Here is a 21,637-nt window from a genome sequence, read left to right as displayed (position 1 = left end):
TTTTAATAGATTTAGTGTTTGGATTGTCAAAGAATGTATAGAAAGAATAAGTATGTGATTGGAAATGAATTTTGGTATATGATATGATTTTAAATAATTTCTTTAATAGAACTAAAAAACAATATTTTTGTGTTTGTTGCTCATAAGTTAATAGTAAAAGCTCTGTTGCTAATTAGTGGTCACTTAGATGCCAAAGATAAGAAATATCTGAGAATTATTCATATAATTTTAAAACAAAATGATTTTTAGAATTCCAAATTTTTATTTGCACATACAGATGAAAATTTTAGTAAATATAATGTGGGGGTTGTATTAGTATGTCTATATCCTTGAAAGATTAAGAATACAAGGGTTTTTTTTGTATGTGAAAGTTGAATTTTTAGTCAGTGGGGATGGTTGATCAAAGGTATGGGAATCACTAATAGAAAGAAAAAATTTAAAGTAGTAGCAGAATTGTAATCTTAAGAAAATTTCTCTTCAATAAAAAAAGAAAATTTTTATTTTATGAATTGGAAGATATGTTTTAAAGTTTATTTTGTCCCACCTTTATTATTGATAAATAGTTATATAATATATATAAATGAAATATATACATAAATTTTAATAAATAAATAGCATTATTTATTAGAATTGGAACCATGATAAATTATTTTGATTAGTAGCTGGAATGTACCTAGGGAAACTCTATATATTTAGAAAATTAATTTGTATTTCCGAACTGGAGTGGGCCTCTAGACTGCTGACAGTATTTTTCTATAGTGGAAGTGCTGTATTTGTATCAGAGCAAAATAATCTTCCTCACTCTGTATGCGTAAAGGTTTTATAAGTATATAAACACCCAAGTCTAGTGGTATATGTTTTTATGTGATTCTAGCACTTGGAAAGTTGAGGCAGGAGGATTGCAAGTGTGAGGGCAGTTTGGACTGCATAGTGATTGTCTTATGGTTTTATTTCTGTAAACAGACACCATGACCAAGGCAACTCTTATAAGGACGGCATTTAATTGGGGCTGGCTCACAGGTTCAGAGGTTCAGTCCATTATCATCATAGCATGAACATGGCAGTGTCCAGGCAAGCATGGTACAGGAGGAGCTGAGATTTCTACATCTTGATCTGAAGGCTGCTAGGGGAAGATTGATTTCTAGGAAGCTATGCTCACAGTGACACACTTCCTCCAACAAGGCCACACCTACTCCAACAAGGCCCCAACTCCTAATAGTGCCACTCCTTGGGCAAACTAGCACAGTGACTTCAAGGACAATGTGATCTTGTTTCTGAAAGCTGATGAGCTTAAAGAGAATATACATGGGTTAGTTATGAAATTGTTAGAAAAATGTGGTTAAATTAGGAAAGAATCATTTGTATGAGAGTGTAGCAGAATAAAGCAACCATGTTTGACTGCTTAGAGTATGCATATGCATAAGACAAATTTCAAAGAAAGTGAATACAATGTAGAGACAAAATGTAAAAAGCAAACTGTTATTAAATAGTTAATTTCCCAGTGTAAACAGGCATATAGAGGCTCACCTCTGTTTGCAGTCAATCTCTGTATAAACATTATTTTCAGTTTTTTTTATCAGCTGTTATCAGTAAGACTTGAAAGGAGAATTAACTGGAATACTAAATGAAATATTTGTGCAGAACATTGTATAATTTATCCAGTGCTTTTACATATATTTCATTTGATCCTAACAGCCTCATTCTATGGGTTTGATTGTCTGCTTGTAATTGGTGAGGAAACTGAAGTTCAGCAAGGTTCCGTTCCTTTATACAAGGTCACAGAGCTAATGAGGTTGTCCTGCTGTCTCAAACCCACTTATTATACTTTAAATACTATGTTCGTTCTATCCAGATATTCTTGGCTACTTCTGTATGTGATATAACCCCATTCGTTTCTGTAGTCCTAAAAAAGGATTGTGTTTATTAGTGGTGTGGCATATCATTTGGGAGGTGGGCCAAGTGGTAGTCAAGTAGTAGCAATAAATAAAAGCTTCATCATAGATGATGGAACTATTTAATGTGCCTTCTTTGGAGATAGTGTGATTTGAGAATTCCAATGCCCACTACATTCCGGCCACAGATTCAGTTAGAATGTAAACAAGTGCCTTTTAGTAAGGCAGTTTGTGGTTAGGAGCAAGGTCTTGGAATGTTTATTTGGGTAGTGGCCAGCTGGAAGAACTCAGAGGAGGGACGAAACCTTTTAAGATGGGGCAATGAACGGACAGCTGCAAGGCTAAGAGAAAGGAAGGGGGGGTAGAAGGAGAGAGGAAAAGCATGAGTGGGGAGGTGGAAGATGCTCTGCAGTTCCCATTCTTGCACTTAGCTGTTTAATTTTCCTCTCCTCACAGAGAATGGTAGAGGACGGCAAAGGGTCAAAGGGGGGCTGGCTCCTTCTAATACCCGTTCACTGAGCACTGCTTTGTGTTAGGTACTGGAGTAGGCACTTGGGAGAAAATGATAAACACACTTGGCTGCTGGATTAGTGCCATGATGGGACACAGACATGCTCCTGGAAACGACCTGTTCTTGTTGACAATCCCTGTGCTGCAGTATTGCTACTTGAATGAAGTTGACATCTGCCTGTGTGAGGCAGCACATTTACAAACTGACGGAGAAGGGCCAAACTCTATCAACCCAACTGCTTCTTAGTGTCTGTTGTGCTGGGCAATACAATCATGGGGATTCATAAGTGTAAAGGACTTACTCCCAGCCTCCCGGAAGACCATTACTATTTAATTAAGGAAATAGTTGCTGTTTGTAGGCATCTTCAGGGGAACTAGAAGGACAGGCATACCAAATTCCATCTGATTTTAAAAGGCAAATTCCTCTGATTAACAACACTGTCAAGATCATCTATCAGAAATATAATTCACAGGCTCTTCCAGTGGCATAAGCACACCTATGTACTCAAACAATAAAGTCCTTACAGTTGTAATAATAGCAGTGATAATGATAATAAAGAAATGACAGACTCTGAGAATTTCGATTATAACGCCAGAGACAGACATTAACAGACACACTGCAATGCAGTGGTGTTATCTGTGCTGACAAAGGGTGGAGGTCAAGCAGTTTGATAGGCATACAAAGTGGTGCAGAAGATGGGGGCAGTGCTCCCGAGGGAAGAGTCACTTAAGCCAAGTTATAAGATGATGGAATTCAGTGTGATCAGAGGTAGAGATATGTATAGGTCACAATGAGGCTGAAAGTGAGCTTCAGAGTAGAGAAAAGCATGCAGGTGCCTTTAAAGCAGAGATGTGGGTTGCAAAAATGGTACTGATGTAAGCTTTCCTTGTGTTTCAAAAAGTTTCAAGTTCTGTATAAGTATTAGCCTGGCATCCCCATTCTAGGAACTACATCTTTATTTTACAAATGAGGAACCGAGGAATAGTAAACATTTTCTCAGAGTTGTAGGACTTATAAGTGGTAAAGGCTGATCAGATTTACATTTTGCAGAATTATTTAACTTGTGTGTGTGTGGGGAGTCGTATGTGCAAGCATGTGCATGTGCACAGGAAGTTATAGCGTGACATTCTGGAGTTGGTTCTCTCTTCTCATCATGTGGGATCCAGGAACTGAACTCACATTGTCAGACTTCTGTGGCAAGAGCTCTTACATGTTAAGCCATCTAATTGACACTTTATTATTATTTTTTTTTAATTTTTAAATTGTCACCCTGGATGTGACATGAGGAATAGTACTTTTATTAGGAAAGCCACCCAGAAGACAGTTGAAATATGAAAATGAGAGATGGCTGTGCAACCTTGGGCTGCAAGTGTGGCAGGCACGGTGGTGCTGATGACAGAAGAGCCATTGCCCTGCTCTTGTCCTAGCTTTGTGCTTTCTCTGGTTCCACCCTGGACTGCCACTGCATGTGTAAAGACTTGCTGCAAGTCTCATTTAAGAATACCTAGGTGAGGATTTCAAAGATAAATGCCACATTGCAGATGCTTACGCTTTCTGAACTTTGTCTCTTCCATTCTTTTCCCAAGAACTATGGGTCTGAGCTGGGGTGGGTTATCTAATTGGAAGGGTATCATGTTTGAGTTCCTAGTACAGACAGATCAGCATGGCATGTTAATCATCTACAGAGCTTCAAAGACAACATTATATGTATCTTCTCAAGGAATACCTAGGATTGGGTTGGAGGGATGGCTCAGCCAGTAAAGGTCATTTGTTGCCAAGCCTGAGGACCTGAGATTAATTTCTGGAGCTCACAAGGTGGGAGGAGAGAAGTGACTCTCTCAAGTTGTCCTCTGACAACCACACACATGCTGTGCATGTCCTCATCCGCACATAAACACACAACATAAATGTAAACAAAAACTTTAGAGATAAATACTTAGTATTGATTTCCTTTTTTTCCCTTTTTACTTTCTTTTTATTTGATATTCTCTGTATTACATTTCAGATGTTATCCCCTTTCCCCCAACCTCCTCCCCCTCCCATTTCTTCCATGAAGGTGCTCCCTCTCCCAACCACCCTCTCCCACCTCAGCACCTTGTAATTCCCCTACACTGGGAAAATGAGCCTTCACTGGACCAAAGGCCTCTCCTCCCATTGATGCCAGAGAATGTTATCCTTTGCTGCATTTGCACCTGGGGCCAGGGGTCTCTCCATGCAAACTCAGTGGTTGGTGTTTTAGTCCCTGGGAATTGATTTCTATCCTATGCATCTAGAAAAATCATCAAAGTTACAAAATAAATGAATCATTTATTTTTATATGAACAAAGCTGCTGTAGTGGAGTTACTTGATGTTTTCTATACACAGGTTCTTAAAAACTTGAGCTCCTTCCCCCTTTGATGTTTGTAGTAATAATCATTCAGCGGTGTCCAGTCTTTTGTCACTTAAGCATGACCCTGTCATCTACAAAGTTCATCTGCAGGACCCATGCAATTGAATTACAAAGAATCTTGTTTTTAAAATAAGTTTATGGTTTTGTGTTGGACTGCATTCATAGCTCCTCTTGGCCACATATGGTTCATCACTGCAGGTCAGACTATGGGGTAAGAAGAAATAGGTATTGTCCATAGCTGGGTACACTGTAGCTAATGGTGATGATTTGTCTATTTTGAGTCTCCAAAGTGTTACCCTACAGTGACTGAAGAAAGAGCTAGTAAGTTAAGGGCTCAATGGCTTGCTTATGTTTCTGTTCTGAGACAGGGTCTTACTATGGAATGCTGGCTGGCCTGGAACTCTGTGTAAATCACACTAACCGCAAACTCACAGAATTCTGTCCGCCTCTGCCTTCTTGTCCTGGAATTAAAGGCCTACAGCTGGTGCAAGCTCACTAGTTCTGAAACAGTTTATACACATTTGCCAGAGCCTGCTTATTAGACACAGCACTTTTGTTTTCTATTGTCTCTCCTTCAACATTCCGCACACTGAAGCCACAGCTGTAGTAAGATTTTCAGTTGGAAGGTTTTGTTGGGGGCTGGGAGAAGTGGTTGTTTGCTTTACTGTAATCACTGTGTGGCTGACAGAGTTAATTTTTCTCCATTCAAACTTTGACCTTGCTGTACACTAGACATCTTCTGAGGCTCTATTGCTCTCTACAATTAAAGAAGTTGATATTTAATACACTTACTTGTTCACTAAAGTCTTATCAGCGGAACAGGGTGACATTTGGCATTTTAAGTGCACAATGAAAAAGCCCAGGCTGCCTGGGAGTTGTAGTCAATCTGAGAGCAGGAGTGCAAGTGTTTTGCTGTATTTACAGCTGCACAAAGCTTCAGGACATTCCTGCATCTTTATCCAAAAGATTTCTTTAGGGACAGATATAAACATTTGACAAATGGATGAGGTTCCATACACTTTGTGAGCTTTGGTAATGTGTCATTGTGGGCTGCCTGTTAAACTCTGGGGAGCTGATTTCAGGCGACTTCTCTCATTTTCTGTGCTGCCACGTTTAATTTAGCAATCCATATTTCTATAAACTCTTGCTGAACTCTGCAATACGTTTTTTTTCCTTTACTCTCTCGTGGAATCTAGCTTCTTTTCATTCATGTATTTACTTTGAGAGGAGAGAGAGTTTATACCACTGTGTGGCCCTGGAGGTCAAAGGACAACTTGTGGGAGTCAGGTCTTTCCTTCTCCGGCCATCTGGATTACAGGGATTGCCTTTATCTGCTGAGCTATTCAGAATGACACTGCCCTCTCATCTGCCTCTCCATATCATGTTTGGTTTATACTTTGTCTATTTCTTTTGTCACCGTACTTCATTTCCAAGTTATAATGTCTCAGTGGTTATTTGCCTCTGGTAGTGAAGGGGCCTCGGAGTCAGCACAGAGCACACCTAGACACCAAAATCTCAGCACGAAAGAGATTTAGTTTACCTCCAAGGGGACAAGTTAGTGTGCGGTGCTGCGTCTCAATTTGGCAAAGACAGCAGCAGGTATCTCTGCCTTCCGGAGTGGTTTTTAAAGAGAAAAGGAGGAAGTCTGAGCTAGGATGAGTTCATAAGTCCTGATTAGACATATTAATCAGTGTGTGTGGTTAAATACTGCATTTTGATACCTGGATGTTGGCGATCAGCCTCAGGAATGAGTAAGGCATAAGGAAGTAGCCAGAGAAAAGGATGGACCTGGGTGGCTAGGTCTGGAATATGGAAGTGCCTAAATGAGATAAATAGGAGGAAAAGCCCTTGGTCCCATGAAGGCTCATTTCCCCAGTGTAAGGGAATGCCAGGGTGGGGAGGTGGGAGAGGGTGGTTGGGAGGGGGAGCATCCTCATAGAAGCAGGGGTGAGGGAATAGGAGAAGGGGGAAGCAGGAACGGGGATAGCATTTGAACTGTAAATACATAAACTATCTAATTAATAACAATAACAACAACAACAATAATAGTAATAATAATAATAAATAGTTTAGTAAGGGAGAGAGAAGGGAGGGGCAGGGCAAGATCTGTCTGCACTATCTTTGCCATGTGCTGGGCCTGTTAGAGAGCCCTTTAGGAAGCTTCTCTACTTTGCTCCACCTACTGGAAGGACTATAGTGAAAATAATTCATTTTGATACTTTACTACCATGATTAGAAGCTCCTTGTGGTGTTTGGGATCCTCTGACTCTGTGTACCTAGCTTTCTTTCCCTCTCAATATTAGTCCTAACACGTTTTCCAGTGCTTGTAATAGAACCCAGTTTCCCAATCCTCAGCATAACTTAATATGCCTAATATAACTCCTATTTATCCCTGTGCATTTCTGCTTTCATGCTTTGCCAGTCTAGAAGTCTTTGCTTCCCATCTCCCCAGAACTTTAGGGTTTTGATCACTGTCTTGTCCTTTAATATCTTTTATGTCCTCTTCTTCTTCCTCTTCTTTCCTCTCTATCCCTCTGTCTTACTCTTGAGCTAACCTTTTGCCTCAGCCTCCCAGATGGTAAGGTAAGTGGATGTTTACCATCATAGACCATCCTTTCTCTTTTAATGAGAAAGCTCTTGTCCTGTAACCCAGCTATTCTTGAACTCACAAGGTAGACCAAGCTAGCCTCAAGCTTACACTCCTCTTTCTTTGGTTTCCAAGTGCTACTATCACAGTTGAGTGTCAGCACATCTGGTGAAACTAGGTCAAAACCACAGGTGGTTTGGGAATTTCTTGTGGGCAAGGGTTGTGTCCAGTAAATCAATCCATACTTATTGTAGTACTAAGCATATAGTAGACAGTCAACACATACTGATTTGATTATCTGGTACTGATGGTTACAAATGTACTGGCTTTTTAATATTCAGTATTTCTTTTTAAATATCTAGTTGGTAAATTTTTAATCAAAAGAAATATTGGGTAAAACACTTTAAAAATGCTTACCTTTAAGTTATAATGATAATGTTTTAAATGCTATAAAATACGTCCAATGATGAGAAAAATGTCCTGTAATATATTCTATAATTTTATTGAGGTATGTCTATTTGACATTTCTAGGGAATGAGTTATTTATATTATGTGTACATTCCAAACAGTGGAAGACTTACTGCCAAGCTTTTCATTTTTCATCTTTAATGGAACGCTATAAAATATACTACACATGTTCTGTACCTGCTGTCTTAAATCATTGAGCTGTGTGGTTCTCCAGATGTTTGTAGTAATGATAAGAGGCTTCAAGGCTGGAAACCAGATTTGTTTTTCCATACAACGAGTGTTGTCCAAATGCTGCTCAACTCCAGTGGACCACATGCACACCCTGATGCGCTGAGGCCTTCTGAGCTACCATTCTGAGATGCAGATGTCTGCTGGATTCCTCAGGAATCTCAGCTTCTGACCCCAGTGGTTCTGGTTCATTCTTTCTTCTCAGTTGTCAGTGGTTTTGCAGTTCTGTACTTTAAAGAACACTATTATTATCTTTATTGGTTACTGCCAGTGCACAAGTTTTCTCCCATGAATGATGGCTCTATCACAGCTGTTGGTGTGCTCTACCATATACTCCCTCTACACACACTTCTTAAATTCTTCATTGCTTCATATCCTTCTTTATGTTGCCACTCTCTCTGGACTACCTTTCTTACATCAAACACACTGTCTTTACAACCTCTATCAGGGAATAAAGGCACTCTATTGTTTTCATGACTTAAGATGACCAGAACATTGGCTGGTGAAGTGCTGCTGTGTACCCTGCTCTATACTACCAGGAGGCTTTAAACACTAAATACCAAAATGTGTGCTCATTCTACACAGTGCCATATGACAAGGGTGTGTTTCGTTACACAGTATAGTGAGACATAGACTACAGTGTGGCATTCATTTATCAATGGGCTGTAATACTCAAAGATTCTACCATGCAGTATAAGAATGGTTTTAATTAGAATAAAACCGTAGTGGTAGAAATATAGAGGAGACTGTGTGCCATCTGCTTCCGAGGTTCCACTGTTTACTGTTTACTTTCCAGCTTAATATATGTATGTATACTCTTTCTGATTAAATTTTCTCGTGGGCTTATTTATCTTTCTCTCTCTCGATCTTAGGTCCCAAGGAATCCTGAGATCCCCAACCCAGCTATAGCTCAAAGAGAAGAGCAAAAAAAGATTGATGGGGCAGAACCTCTTACACCACAAGAGACCGAAGAGAAGGATAAACTTCTCACACAAGTAAACTATTTCAAGTGGCTGAACTACTTTCAGTCAATCAATAGAAAAAAAGATGATAAAAATACCCGCCTTTTAGTGTATACAGTTGTCTGATCTGACATACCCATAAACACACATTTTGACCACATATATTTATTTTTTAGAAAATTCCCTTAGTAGAACATGCTCTCTTGTAAATATTGGGCGAATATATACACAGAAAACAAAAGTGTCAATTATTAAAGATAAGACATGATTTTACCAATTATAATAATGTCAGTGAATCCATATTTGAATTTTATTAAATAATAATTTACAATGTATATCTGAAAATTAAGTTTCTTTGATTGACTTGATCCCTGAAACTACTATACAAATCTTTTCTTTGTTTATGAAAAATTCCTTTTGAAAGAAGTTAAAGAGTTCTCAAGAAAGAATGTGAATACAATAATGAGAAACTCCTGAAGCATTTAAATGTGATCATTATGTAATGAAAAGCTAATATTAAACAGGAAATATTTTTACCTTAAAACTTTCAAGTAATTGTTGCTTTAAAAATTTTATATCACAGTTCTGAAATGAGTTCTTTGAGTATGACATTGCCTTTGCTGGCCAAATTTATTTCTTGAACAATTTTCAGAACAATGTGCAAGGCACAGTAGTAGGAAATTCTCTGCTGTAATTGTCAGCTGATAGTTTGAAATGTTTTTCACAGGAAGGAAGGATTAATGCTTGAGGGGATATATATATATATATATATATATATATATATATATAAATGCAAGTTGTATAATGTGCTTTATAGTAGCACACTGTATCTCAGGAATATGAGTTAATTAAAAGTAAAATACGAGTTTTTATAGTTACATCTTGATACGGGCCTTTTTCTTTTAATATTATATAACTTTATTAAATGAATTTTGACAAAATACTTTCATAAGTTTTTGAACAAATGCCTGTAAGTCAACAAAACTTAGCATGAAATATAATTGCAAGTGGCAGAGTTTTAAGAACAACTGCAAAATAAAGTAATTTTAATATTTACTTTTAGTTTAATTTCAAAACTTATTTCCTGAGCACAAAAATAAAGTTGTGCCCTTTGAATGCTACACTGCTTATAATATATTCTGAATATACAGTATAATGTGAATATGTAATCTTAACTGAGATAATTGAGTTTATAATTAGCAGCATAATCAAGTTTTTTGTCCTTCTGAGTAGAATTTAAGCCATATTTTTCTGACGTTACAAATTTAATGTTTAAGTTTTTTCTTTTTTTTTTTTAAATTTTTTTAGAGTTCCATGTTTCCCACGATAGCCTTGAATTCACTCAGTAGTTGAGGATGACTTTGAACTTCTGATCCTCCTGATTTCATATCCTGCCTGTTAGAATTATGGGCATGTGCCACCATGTTTGTTTTATGTGCTGCTCTGAATTCACTCTGGGCTTCATCCATGTTAGGCAAGGTTCCTGCCAAGTGACCCACAATACCATCAATGGAATAATAATTGCAAAGTGACCTAAAACACTGGTTGTTACATATTTTAGTAAAAAAAAAGTTCCGAGGCCTGAGTATTGTATTTACAGAGGTTCTATTTATGAATACAGTCTTTAAAAATCATGTTATTCATTATGGCTAAAAGAGGCATGTACATGTTTAACATATGCAAAAAGGTCATAAGACAACTTTTGAGAATCAGTTCTTTGCTTCCACAGTAGGATCTGGGCCTTGAACTCAGGTTTTCAGGCTGATATAGGAAACTCTTTCAATTGCTGTTCCATCTTGCTGGACCTTGCGAATACAATTTTGAACAGAGATTATTTATTCATTTTAGTCAGGAATAGTCAAAAGAATGTCTTGTGTCCTTTTTGGAGTTTCTTTCAGTGTTCTTTCAATTCAATACATCCCCATCTCACTCTCTTAATTTACAAGAGAACATATTTGTGGGAAAAGTTATTGAAACTCTGGGGTATCAGAATTTAAGCACTTTCATTAGAATTTATATTAGAATTGTATTTTAATGTTGAGGGCATCAGGGAATATGGAATTAAGACTATGCAGTGTCAGGATTATGAATCAAGTTAAAGTACTTGAAAAGTACATTTTCTTTCAAATAAAAAAGCAGTTACTCCTTTAACAGCTCAAACTCAGGTTTTGATTCCACATTAAAGAAATGAACTTTCTAAAAGGGCACATGTTAAATATTTTAAACTGCTTTTCATGTGTCATTGTACAGATGTAAGTAGGATAGCAAGTGAATTTATTAATTTGCCATCTACTGATGCTGTTCAAATTTTTATCCATAGGGTTTCACAAACTGGACTAAGCGAGATTTCAACCAGTTTATTAAAGCTAATGAGAAGTACGGGAGGGATGACATTGATAATGTAGCTCGAGAGGTAGAGGGCAAGTCCCCCGAGGAGGTCATGGAATACTCAGGTTTGTATGTCACTTCCAACGGGATACTTTTATTTGAAACGTGTGCATATCTTTTGAAATAAATTTCTTTATTTTTCTGTGTGCATTTGTGTCCATGTGGATGTAGCCTAGGTATGAACAAGTGCCTGTGGAGAACAGAAGAAGGCATCTGATGCTCTAAAGCTAGAGTTACAGGTTGGGAGCTGTCTTATGTGGGTTCAAAGAACCAAGTTTTTGGTCCTGTAGAAGAGCAGCAAGTGCTCTTAACCACTGAGCCATCCCTCCAACCTCTGTTTCTTTGTCATTCATTTAGTTGTGTCTTTGTTCAGAGATGCTAGAACTTTTGGGTGAATGAGATGGAAGTAAAGATATGATAGGACTGGCTAGGAGGCGACAAACGTTGCTAAGTAAAGCACAAAGGAAAGTGGGTGCTTCATGGGTTTTCTATTCTCGAATTTCTCTGAGCTGGTCTTTTTAAAGCCTCTTCCTGAGGCTTCTGAATTAGCAGTTTGAAATAGTCACTGTAGGTCATCTTTGAAGTAGAGAATCCTTATCAGGCCCATTTAGAGACCCAACTACCCTAAAGGAATTCAATCAGGTGGTGGCAGGCCCTATTAACTTAAGGCAATTTAGAACAGATCTAAAAAGATTTCTTGGCTAAATCTGTTCAGTGGCCCTTGAATCATTTCCCTCTGCTATTCAGCTGTGTCTTTAGCCTCAATCAGAATCAGAATAGTGGCAGAGAAGCATGTGGAGTTAATATTAATTCCTGTGTCAGCGCGTATCTAAATTGTGAAGCTTCTGGAAATAAATCTTATTAAAATAGGTTACTCCATCTGTTTTCTATGTGTAGTTAAATTTCAAATAGGCCAACCTTTCAAATTTAGTCTGAATATTAGATATTTATAATTGAGAGAATTTTGCATAAAAAGGAAGCAATGTTAAAAAGTAGTTGTGTGGTTTCTTTGCCCACTCCCGGCCATATATTTGAGATAACTACTGAAATTCTGTGTTTATCAGCAAACAAACAAAACAAAACAAACAAAGAAACAAAACAACAAAAACCCAAAAGAAAACATTAAAAACTCCTAAATAAATAAAAGTTTAATCATTTCTAGATACAGCTTTTAGTTTATTTTGAGTAGTAGTTATCACTAAAGAAAATCAGTTATCATTAGAGAACACCTACTGTATTTTCCCTCATGGAAACCTAAAAGGGAATTTGGAAGTTAATTCTGTCAGGACATTATTTCAAATAGCATTGAATTCATGGACCTCTTTTTTACTGACTCTACTGTAAACCGTCTGGTTGCAAACAATGGGAGCTTTTGGGGAACAATAGACGGGAGAGAGAAATTTTCAAGAAAGGTGAATGAAAAGAATGTAAAGGGACATGGCATGGGTGTGGGTCAAGCTGAAGTTAGAACAGTGTTTCTAGAAGACATCACAGCATACGGAGTCTGAGGCAGGAGAATCGTGAGGCTGCTGTCAGTCTAGTCTGTTTGGCATGTTTGTGGCCAGCCTGTGTATAGTGAGATCCTGTTTTAAAATATACGGACTAAGGTGTCATGGCAAGGGATCCGAAGTTCCACTTACTGCTCTGAATTAAAGAAGGGAGGAGTGAGAGGAAGGAAGTGGGATTGAACATAAAGATACACCTAGCTGGGGTTTTAGTGCAATGGTAGGTGTTCTCTTAAAATTGTCACTAAACCAAGCACCAGGAAATGAGTGTGAAAGTGAGTGTGCAGTGAGACTTTTCAGAAAAACTTTCTTCTATCCTCAAGTTCTATGGAGCAAACCCAGGGCCTTTTAGGTCCAGGGAAGTCTTCTATGCTGGTTCTGCGCACACTCCCAGCCATTCTGAAGCATTTTTTTTCAGACTCCAGGGAGATGGCAGGATTGTATATTGTTTGGAGGCCATGTCAGAGGCTGGGAAGAATTAAGTGGGTTTATTTGATTGATTGGCAGGAGAAGAATTGTACAAAATTGGATGTTCATGAGTATATTGTATTTTAATGTAAAAAGTTACATACATGAGTGTGTGTGTGTGTGTGTGTGTGTGTGTGTGTGTGTGTGTGTGTGTGTGTGGTGTATGTGTATGGGAGAATGCATAAGTGAATGTGTGTACTTATCCAAGACATCAAATGCTAACATACCTTTCTTGATATGCTCTAAAATGGAAGCATTTTATAATGGAGATAATATCATTAGAAGACCTTTAATTGAAGTCAAAAGATGTCACATATTAATGTAACTCTGGGATTTGAATATCTTTCTGTATATGTCCAGTTAAAATCATCTTCTAAGAAACTGTAGGCGACTAGAAATATAAGATTAGTGAATGATTTTAGATATGACCAGCAGTTTCTGTAGAAATTGTTATTTCGTAGGAGAAAGGTAATAAGTTTATTTTCATTTTTGCATACTAGAAAGCTATATTTTCATTCACATGTATCTCACTTCTGTTTCACTTTATGCTTTTGGTTTCTTTTGTATCATATGTAGTTAAAATGGTAACAAGAGCATTTAGCAACTGAATATGCTATATACCCACAGATGACACCATATCTGCTAGCTAATTCCATATTCTGTAATTCCTCAAATTCACTTTCTTAAATGGGAGTAATTTAAAGTAACCGCTTTCTTTTCAGCTGTATTTTGGGAGCGCTGCAACGAATTACAGGACATTGAGAAAATTATGGCTCAAATTGAACGCGGAGAAGCAAGAATTCAGCGAAGGATCAGTATTAAGAAAGCACTGGATGCCAAAGTAGTATATTCTATTTCAGTTTATTAGTAGATTATTATATTCACTGTAGTGATGAGCTTTGTCTTGTTATTGTACATTCTATTAAAAGTGAAATTTTTGTTGAAACTTATAGATTGCAAGATACAAGGCTCCCTTTCATCAATTGCGTATTCAGTACGGAACCAGTAAGGGAAAGAACTATACTGAGGAAGAAGACAGATTCCTGATCTGTATGTTACACAAGATGGGCTTTGACAGAGAGAATGTATATGAAGAATTAAGACAGTGTGTACGCAATGCTCCCCAGTTTAGATTTGACTGGTTTATCAAGTCGAGAACTGCCATGGTATGTATTCCTTCTTGCTTACTTATTTTGGAAAAGTACACATTTTAAACTTTCTTTTTTACTTTGTTCCTCCAGTTGTTAACAGTTCATTCCATTAGCTTTCGCTCCCATCTCCTTCAATATATAGCTATATACACATATGCACAATGTACATGTAATGTGCCTACTTTCAGAAATATCAAAAGCATCTATATTCAGAAACACACCTGCATTTTATATTGATAAATATTTGTTTATGTGATGTATTTATGTATGTATATACATTTATGAACTATTTTAAAGTAAGTTGCAAACAACAAATTGTTTATTGTAGAATCTACAATGTAGATATTTTAGTACATAAAATGATTCTTAACACCATCCTCAGGCCTCCACTGCACATGCACAGACAATTGGTCCACTCCTTTACTTAAAAATAGATACACACACACACACACACATGTGTACACATACATGCACATGCTTGCACAGGCACAGACACATATGCTCTCCCCAAAACAAAACGAGGAAGGCTGGAAAGGTGATTCATTGGTTAAGAACAATTGCTGCTCTTCCAGAGGACCTGAATTCAGTTCCCACTAGCTCACAACCACCTGTAAAGCCAGTTACAGGGTTTCTTTCCAGTGACATCTTCTGACCTCTACATGCATTCATCCACATGTGGCACAGAAAGACAAATATGTACAGATAATTGAAAACCTTTAAAGTGAATCATAAAATAAAAGAATATCTACTTCATAAGTCTATCTTTCTATATAATACCTACAATTGCATGCAAATATTAACAGTCATCCAACAATTAAAAAAAAACATAAACAGATGATTCTGGCCTTTCTCCAAATGTCTCCTTTGCAGCACATCACCTGGAATACTGGGTCAGATTATCACACTACTTGTGATGCTAAATTTGGTCACTTGGTTTATGCTATGATTCCCAAGACCCACCACTTTTCATGCTACATTTTCCTTTTGTAACTAACCAGGTGACATTTGAGACTCTACAGGTGACTTGAGGACTTGTTTTCAGTGAAAAGAGATTGTAGTCCAAGCTGGGTCTCCCTAAGAACATTATAAGAAAGTATAGTTAAGTAAAAGTTACCTTATTTCTTGCCCCTGCAGTTTCCTCTATAGCTTTCCAACATGAACTCTGTTCTTTCTAAATTCTACTGCTCCCAAGGAGCAGTGTTTGTGATGACACTCAACTGTATGCCTCTTATAAACAAAACCCGCAAACACATTTACTGACAAGTTCTCACTATGTAGCGCAGGCTGACTTGGAATTTGCTATGTAGCTCAGGCTGTCCTTGAGTTAAAAAAATCTTTCTTTGTTATACTCCCAAATCCTGGGATTACATTCCAGTATTCCCACCCTACTCAGAGATACATGAAAACACTTTTAGGGTTGTCATTGAAGTTCTTTCATAAGCCAAGGTCATTAAAACAAAACTAGAGTTATATAGCCTAAAACTAGAAAGAGCCAAAACCCAACAACCCCAGCAGAGGTTTTGTGACTAGTTGTAAAATGGTATCCATTTCTTAAGTTGTTCTCATAAATATTTTATTTTCTAAAAGATTTTTGGGGTATGAAAAGTGCTTCATATGTTTTTCTGATTCATTTTATATCTTCAGTTCACACTGATGAATAAAAAGGAAAATATGAGTTGTTCTGTTGAAGACATTATTTTGGAAAAGGCTTTGCAATATAATTTGTTTAACCTTTAATAAATACATCTTTACCATCAGACATCGATGACAACTTAGGCTAGTCGGGATAATGTTTCACATGAGATTTTCAGCATGGCATTTAAGTGTTGTATTTATGTAAAATGACATGCAGAGGTGTGTCCATTACTATGATAAGTAAGATTGAAGGAAGAATGAAAAACATAGAAATTAATCTGCTGCACAAAAGACCATGATTGGCGTTAGGAACAGAACAGTTGTTTGACAAGGTTCTTTGGATCATTGAAGTAGATTATTGAAACACATGTAGAATTTTTTAAAATTCTTTTTGGAAATGTGATTTTGTTTTGACTGTGACTTAGTCATCTCATTCAGGGTGTCCATGGATGTGCATAACAGAAAAGTCCTTTCAAAGCCACACATTTAGCTTTCTAGCCACTTGGGTTTTTAAAAAATGTAATGACATAATTTAGGGCAGCATCAATAATTTCTAGAAGAAAAAATGCTTAACTGCTTTTTCCAAGAAATCACATTTTCAAACATGCATGCCCTTTTATGTGATGAAACATTTATTGAGTTCTGTGATATTTCAGTGATATTTTACTAATTTTTAAAAGGTTGAAAGCTTGATGTTGGGTCCAGTTTCTTTAGCTATTAGGATGAACGAGAGTGCAAGTGCGAGAAAAGACTTAGGCTGTTTGTAGCCTTCATACTCAGTTACAGAAGGGAAAAAAGAGCCAATATATTAACAACCACTAGATGTCTCTAAACACCTTTATAAAGAATTTTAGTCTTCCTCCATCTTATTTTTTTTATTTTTTATTTTTTGAGACATTTACCTTCATGCTTTTCCTTTTTCTAGATATTTAAATTTTCAGAACATATTTGCCAAAAGGCAGATATTAATTATATAAATGGTTACAAATGTGAACCTGTATTTTGTCTATTAAACTTGGAAATGTCTGTGTCCTTTATTACCATATAGAAGGTAGAATTTCTAATTCTTACAGACTCTTTAAAAATATAGTCATTTATTTTTTAATTCAATGTGTTAATTTAAAGGCTTTTTAGATGAAATTTTCTTTTATGCTAAAAATTTGATTTCCTTTCTAGTTAGTGGACAACTTTCACTTATATTTCTAGAATTAGAGTATAAGTTATATATCTAAAATATGCATATATTTCTGTGATCTCTTTACAGTATGTTATAGCAATAGTTATAGAGTTGTAAAATGGATTATTAATACGTGTAGATCATCTTCCATCATTTCAAAAATATTTTTTTAGTGAGTCATTTTCACAGTCTAGGGAGAGAATCTACCCTCTTGAGAGAGGCAGCTGTGATTTCTATAATAAAACACATTGGAAAAATCTTTAAAAATCTTATCTTTGAGATACAGGATGCAATTTGATTCATTTTGTGACTATAGTTGTGTTTAAATTAAAATTTTTGTAATGATTGAACTCAGCTTACTAAGAGTCTTCTTTCCCAGACATGTCAACAAACAGTGTGAAATCTGTCTTAGAAAAAAAAATGTAAGAATGTTCATAGTTATATTTTATGCGCTAATCTCAAAGTACTAAATTCATGACATCTGACTTAACACCCACAAAGTGCCTAAAGGAATGAATCCCCAGTTTCAAATATGCCTCACTTTGAAAGGCTTCGGCTAAAGGTTGAAGATTTTGAAGTTCTTCTTCATTTAAAACTGCTGGCTCTACAAAAAAGAAAAGAAGAGTCATTTCCATCTTTCTGTGCTAAAAAGATCGTGAATTTTTCTCAGAGAATTGTGTGGTCTTTAAGTAAGTAATCAGCCTCTATTGAACTCCATAAACAAGGAGGGAGCATATGCTGAACTCGGATTTTTAAGCTCAGAGCATATGAATTGCCTTTCATTCTCCTCCTGGCACTGGGGGATCCTAGAATAGGGCTTTAGTATTTGGTTGTTCAAAAACAACCCTAAATAAAAGGCTCCTTATGAAATGAACATGAAAGGAAATGGTAATGTGCTGTATTTATGTAAAGTGTCTTTTATAGGATGCGGACCTATCCCCTTATCAACATTAGCTCATTAATTTCCTTGCCATCTCTGTTCATTTATTAGTGACTAATGGGACATAGCATGTTGAAGAGAACATGAGACTTCTAAAGGCCATGAGACATTGGTCAGTTCATTGGACAGTACACATGGGACGAGAACCTAGCCTTCAATCACTAGGCCCTTGATACTTCTTAGTTTCCTTCTAGGTAGTTAAAGAAGAAAAACTAAAATTTAATTCTCAGAAATGAACATTCATGGACAAAATGTTTATTGTTTCCTCTATAGGATGGCTTTGGTTCTTTTTTTTTTTTCTTTTTACCTTTCAATAGCTGATGAACCTTTTCTTTTCTCGTCAGCCAGCTCTGTGTGTTGCTTTGCCTGTGGCCAAAAACATTACAATTGAAGCTGAGTATTAGTAATTAGTCATTACAATTACCCTGTCTTTTGTAGTAGTTTAAATGAGTTTTGGCGATAGCATCTTAGAGAATCACACACTGTTGAATACTAGATAATAAAAATTTCATGTTATTAGTTTGTTTTCAAATCACAATTTTATTATTAATGAAATTGTGCCTTATTTAAAAGTAATAAAGTGACATTTCTCATTAGAAGTGTAGGAGAAAAAAACTACTTTCTAGAAATTATTGCTATAGCTTTTTATGAACTTGCTTCCCAGTTTATATGGTTATCACAGTGGCTAGTAAATGTTAATTAGGTTACTGGTTCTGCACAGACTACTTTCCTAAATATTCAATCTAGTCAGAAAGGATGTTTTGTTTTAGATATTTTAGAGAAATAAAAGCGAAATAGAAATTTCCTGGTTGTTCTATAATCACAGTGGTGCATTGTTGCTTATGACTTTAATATATTATGTTATTACTTAGCTGCATTTAACATCTAGTGTTGATATTTTAGGAGACAGCATTCTTAATGAAATATAAGAAAGATTAACAATACACTGGCAAAATTGTTAACTTATAAATGTTCTGATGGGCTCTTCTTGAGTATGACATTATATGTGACCTAAAAGTGGAAAGAAAGCTATTCGGAGTAGGAGGGCAGACAAAGGATGAGCAGATGGGGAAGAAGTGGAGGCGGAGAGAAACAACAAAAACAAATTTTGCTTAGAAAAACACAGCCACACTTCTTTGGAAAGTCAAGTACATTTTAACTCACAGGAGCCTGTTTCCCTGTGCTTGAAAGGCTAAAATGTTCCCTCTCTGCCTTAATTTTGAAAATGTCTTAGAATAGAGAAGGTAGTGATTAATTTTGTTTTGTAGCAAAGAAATCAGGGAATTAGCTTTATAGAAGAGGTACATTTCAATTTGTGGAAGCAGGATTATGCAAATGGGATACATAAGCGCAATATATTCTAAAAGTAGTAATATATATATGGGGAAGTGTCAGAAGATGTAAGTAGCAGCCAAGGGATGGAGAAAGCTGCTGCACTGGAGACTAGATTTGGGTCATTAGTGTATAGGAAGCAGGGGAGTTAATGACAGACTGTAGCCGGGCAGTCAGATTTATGTACTGTAAACACTGCTCTGTAGGTGTTTACTTCACTTACCACTTGTACAAATTCTCAAATTGATTTCTACCATGTTTCCTATCTTGCTTTGCTCCCTTTGACCTATGTGCCACTGTCTGTCCTTGAGTCATCTTTACTACCAGCTTTAATCTTGAAGTGCCACTGATTTTATTCAAGGAGATCAGCATAGGCTCTTCTTACCTAGAGTAGGCATTATTAGGTCAATAAACCAACACAGATTAGTTGGGCTTCAGTTTGTCTCAACCCCTGCAATTGAAAACATTTTCTGAGGAGTTGCATCAGTATGTTACAGTTTATTTCTGACCCTGTGTCCTGCTAGATTTTTGACTGTAAGTTCTGTAGCCTTTATTTATTGGTATGTTTGTGTATCGCTTGCAAACAACATTTGTGTCTACACATGTAGCTACAGCGTACAGGATTTGTAATCCTAAACTATTTGGACAAGTAGAAATACAGTTAGTGAACTAAACAGGGTTCCTTTTGGGTATTTACACTGGTGCATCATTAGGCAGAACATGCTAAAACATTTCATGAAGAAGCAACTAATTTAAAAGTGACAATACCTACATAAAAGCATCCCACCATTCATAACTCATTTGGAAAGTGTAGGCTACATTTATCTAAACATGAATTTCCATTTAGCTGCTGATATTGTTGGGCTATGAATGTCTAGTATATACTATTATTGTTTTTGTTAGTATTATAGAGGTTCAAAAGTGTTTTCAAATCTGTGAAATGTATTGCAGAATTTGCAGATGAAGATATTTATTTCAAATCAATAGTATTTTTAGGGGGTAATATATAGGGAGTCCATAAAAGAACAAAATAACAAAGGAGAAAATATGCTCATTTTGTTATTTTGTTCTAGGATTTGAAAATCCTAGAACAAAACTCTGACCATACAGAATTTCATGTACAAATTCAGAGACATACATGTGGAGTGTAGTTGTTTTCTTTAGCTAACTTTTTGGTTCCTTTATTATTCATTTTGGGCTCTCAACCCTAGCAGACAGACGGAATCTGACTACTTGTATCATATGGCATATAGGCTAAGAATTATTTTTGCACCTTTATAAAGAGCAAAACAACGTTTTGACATGTGAAAATTATAATACAAAATTCAAGGATTACTATTTGTATATTTTAGTTGGATATTTTCAGTGACTAGTTACATGTTACAATGGAAGAGATGAATAGTGTGACAGACTGTATTGTATGTTTTACAAAGCTGAAAATATTCGCCATCAATTCTAGTCACTCAAGGCATGAACCTGGAGGCAGGAACTGAAACACAGACTATGGGTGGACCCCGTTTATTGGCTTGCTCAGTGTGGGTTTTTCAGCTGCTTTATAGAATAACCTAAGACCACCTGACTTACAGCAGTGGCCCTCAACCTTCCTAAAGCAGTTTAATACAAATCCTCATGTTATGGTGACCTCCAACCATAAAATTTTGTTGCTATTTTTATAGTTAATTTTGCTACTGTTATAAATTCTAATGTAAATATCTGGCACATAGGATATTTGATACACAACCACCAAATGGGTCATGACTCTCAAGTTGAAAACTGCTGCCCTACCGTGTACTGGATCACGCCATGCCAATTATTAATTAAGAGAATATCCTGCAGACATGCCTACAGACAACCTGATGAAGGCATTTTCTTAATTGAGGGTCCTCTTTCCATATAACTACAGTTTGTGTCAAATTGACAAAAAATTACCAGGATACCACTTTTCTTTTTGTTCCCAATTCTCAATGTAAGTTTTGCCAAAAACAGACAGTAATAACATATAA

The 21,637-nt window shown here is 36.4% G+C and overlaps 1 protein-coding gene across 2 annotated transcripts in view; it reads left to right on the top strand.

Annotated features, from left to right (window-relative positions):
- The window catches only part of SMARCA1 (SNF2 related chromatin remodeling ATPase 1), a gene marked incomplete at both ends in the record, with an annotated part of 74,714 nt that overhangs the window by 46,747 nt on the left and 6,330 nt on the right, over positions 1–21,637 (top strand). For both annotated transcript variants that reach the window (XM_080909673.1, XM_080909672.1), the window contains 4 exons: positions 8,949–9,071; positions 11,359–11,491; positions 14,122–14,240; positions 14,353–14,565. In XM_080909673.1, the coding sequence (XP_080765799.1) occupies positions 8,949–9,071; positions 11,359–11,491; positions 14,122–14,240; positions 14,353–14,565 (588 nt within the window). The remainder of the gene's footprint in view (positions 1–8,948; positions 9,072–11,358; positions 11,492–14,121; positions 14,241–14,352; positions 14,566–21,637) is intronic.

This window comes from Micromys minutus (genome assembly GCF_963924665.1).
Source record: "Micromys minutus genome assembly, chromosome: X".
NCBI classification, from domain to species: domain Eukaryota; kingdom Metazoa; phylum Chordata; class Mammalia; order Rodentia; family Muridae; genus Micromys; species Micromys minutus.
This window is presented reverse-complemented; position numbering and strand designations above follow the sequence as displayed.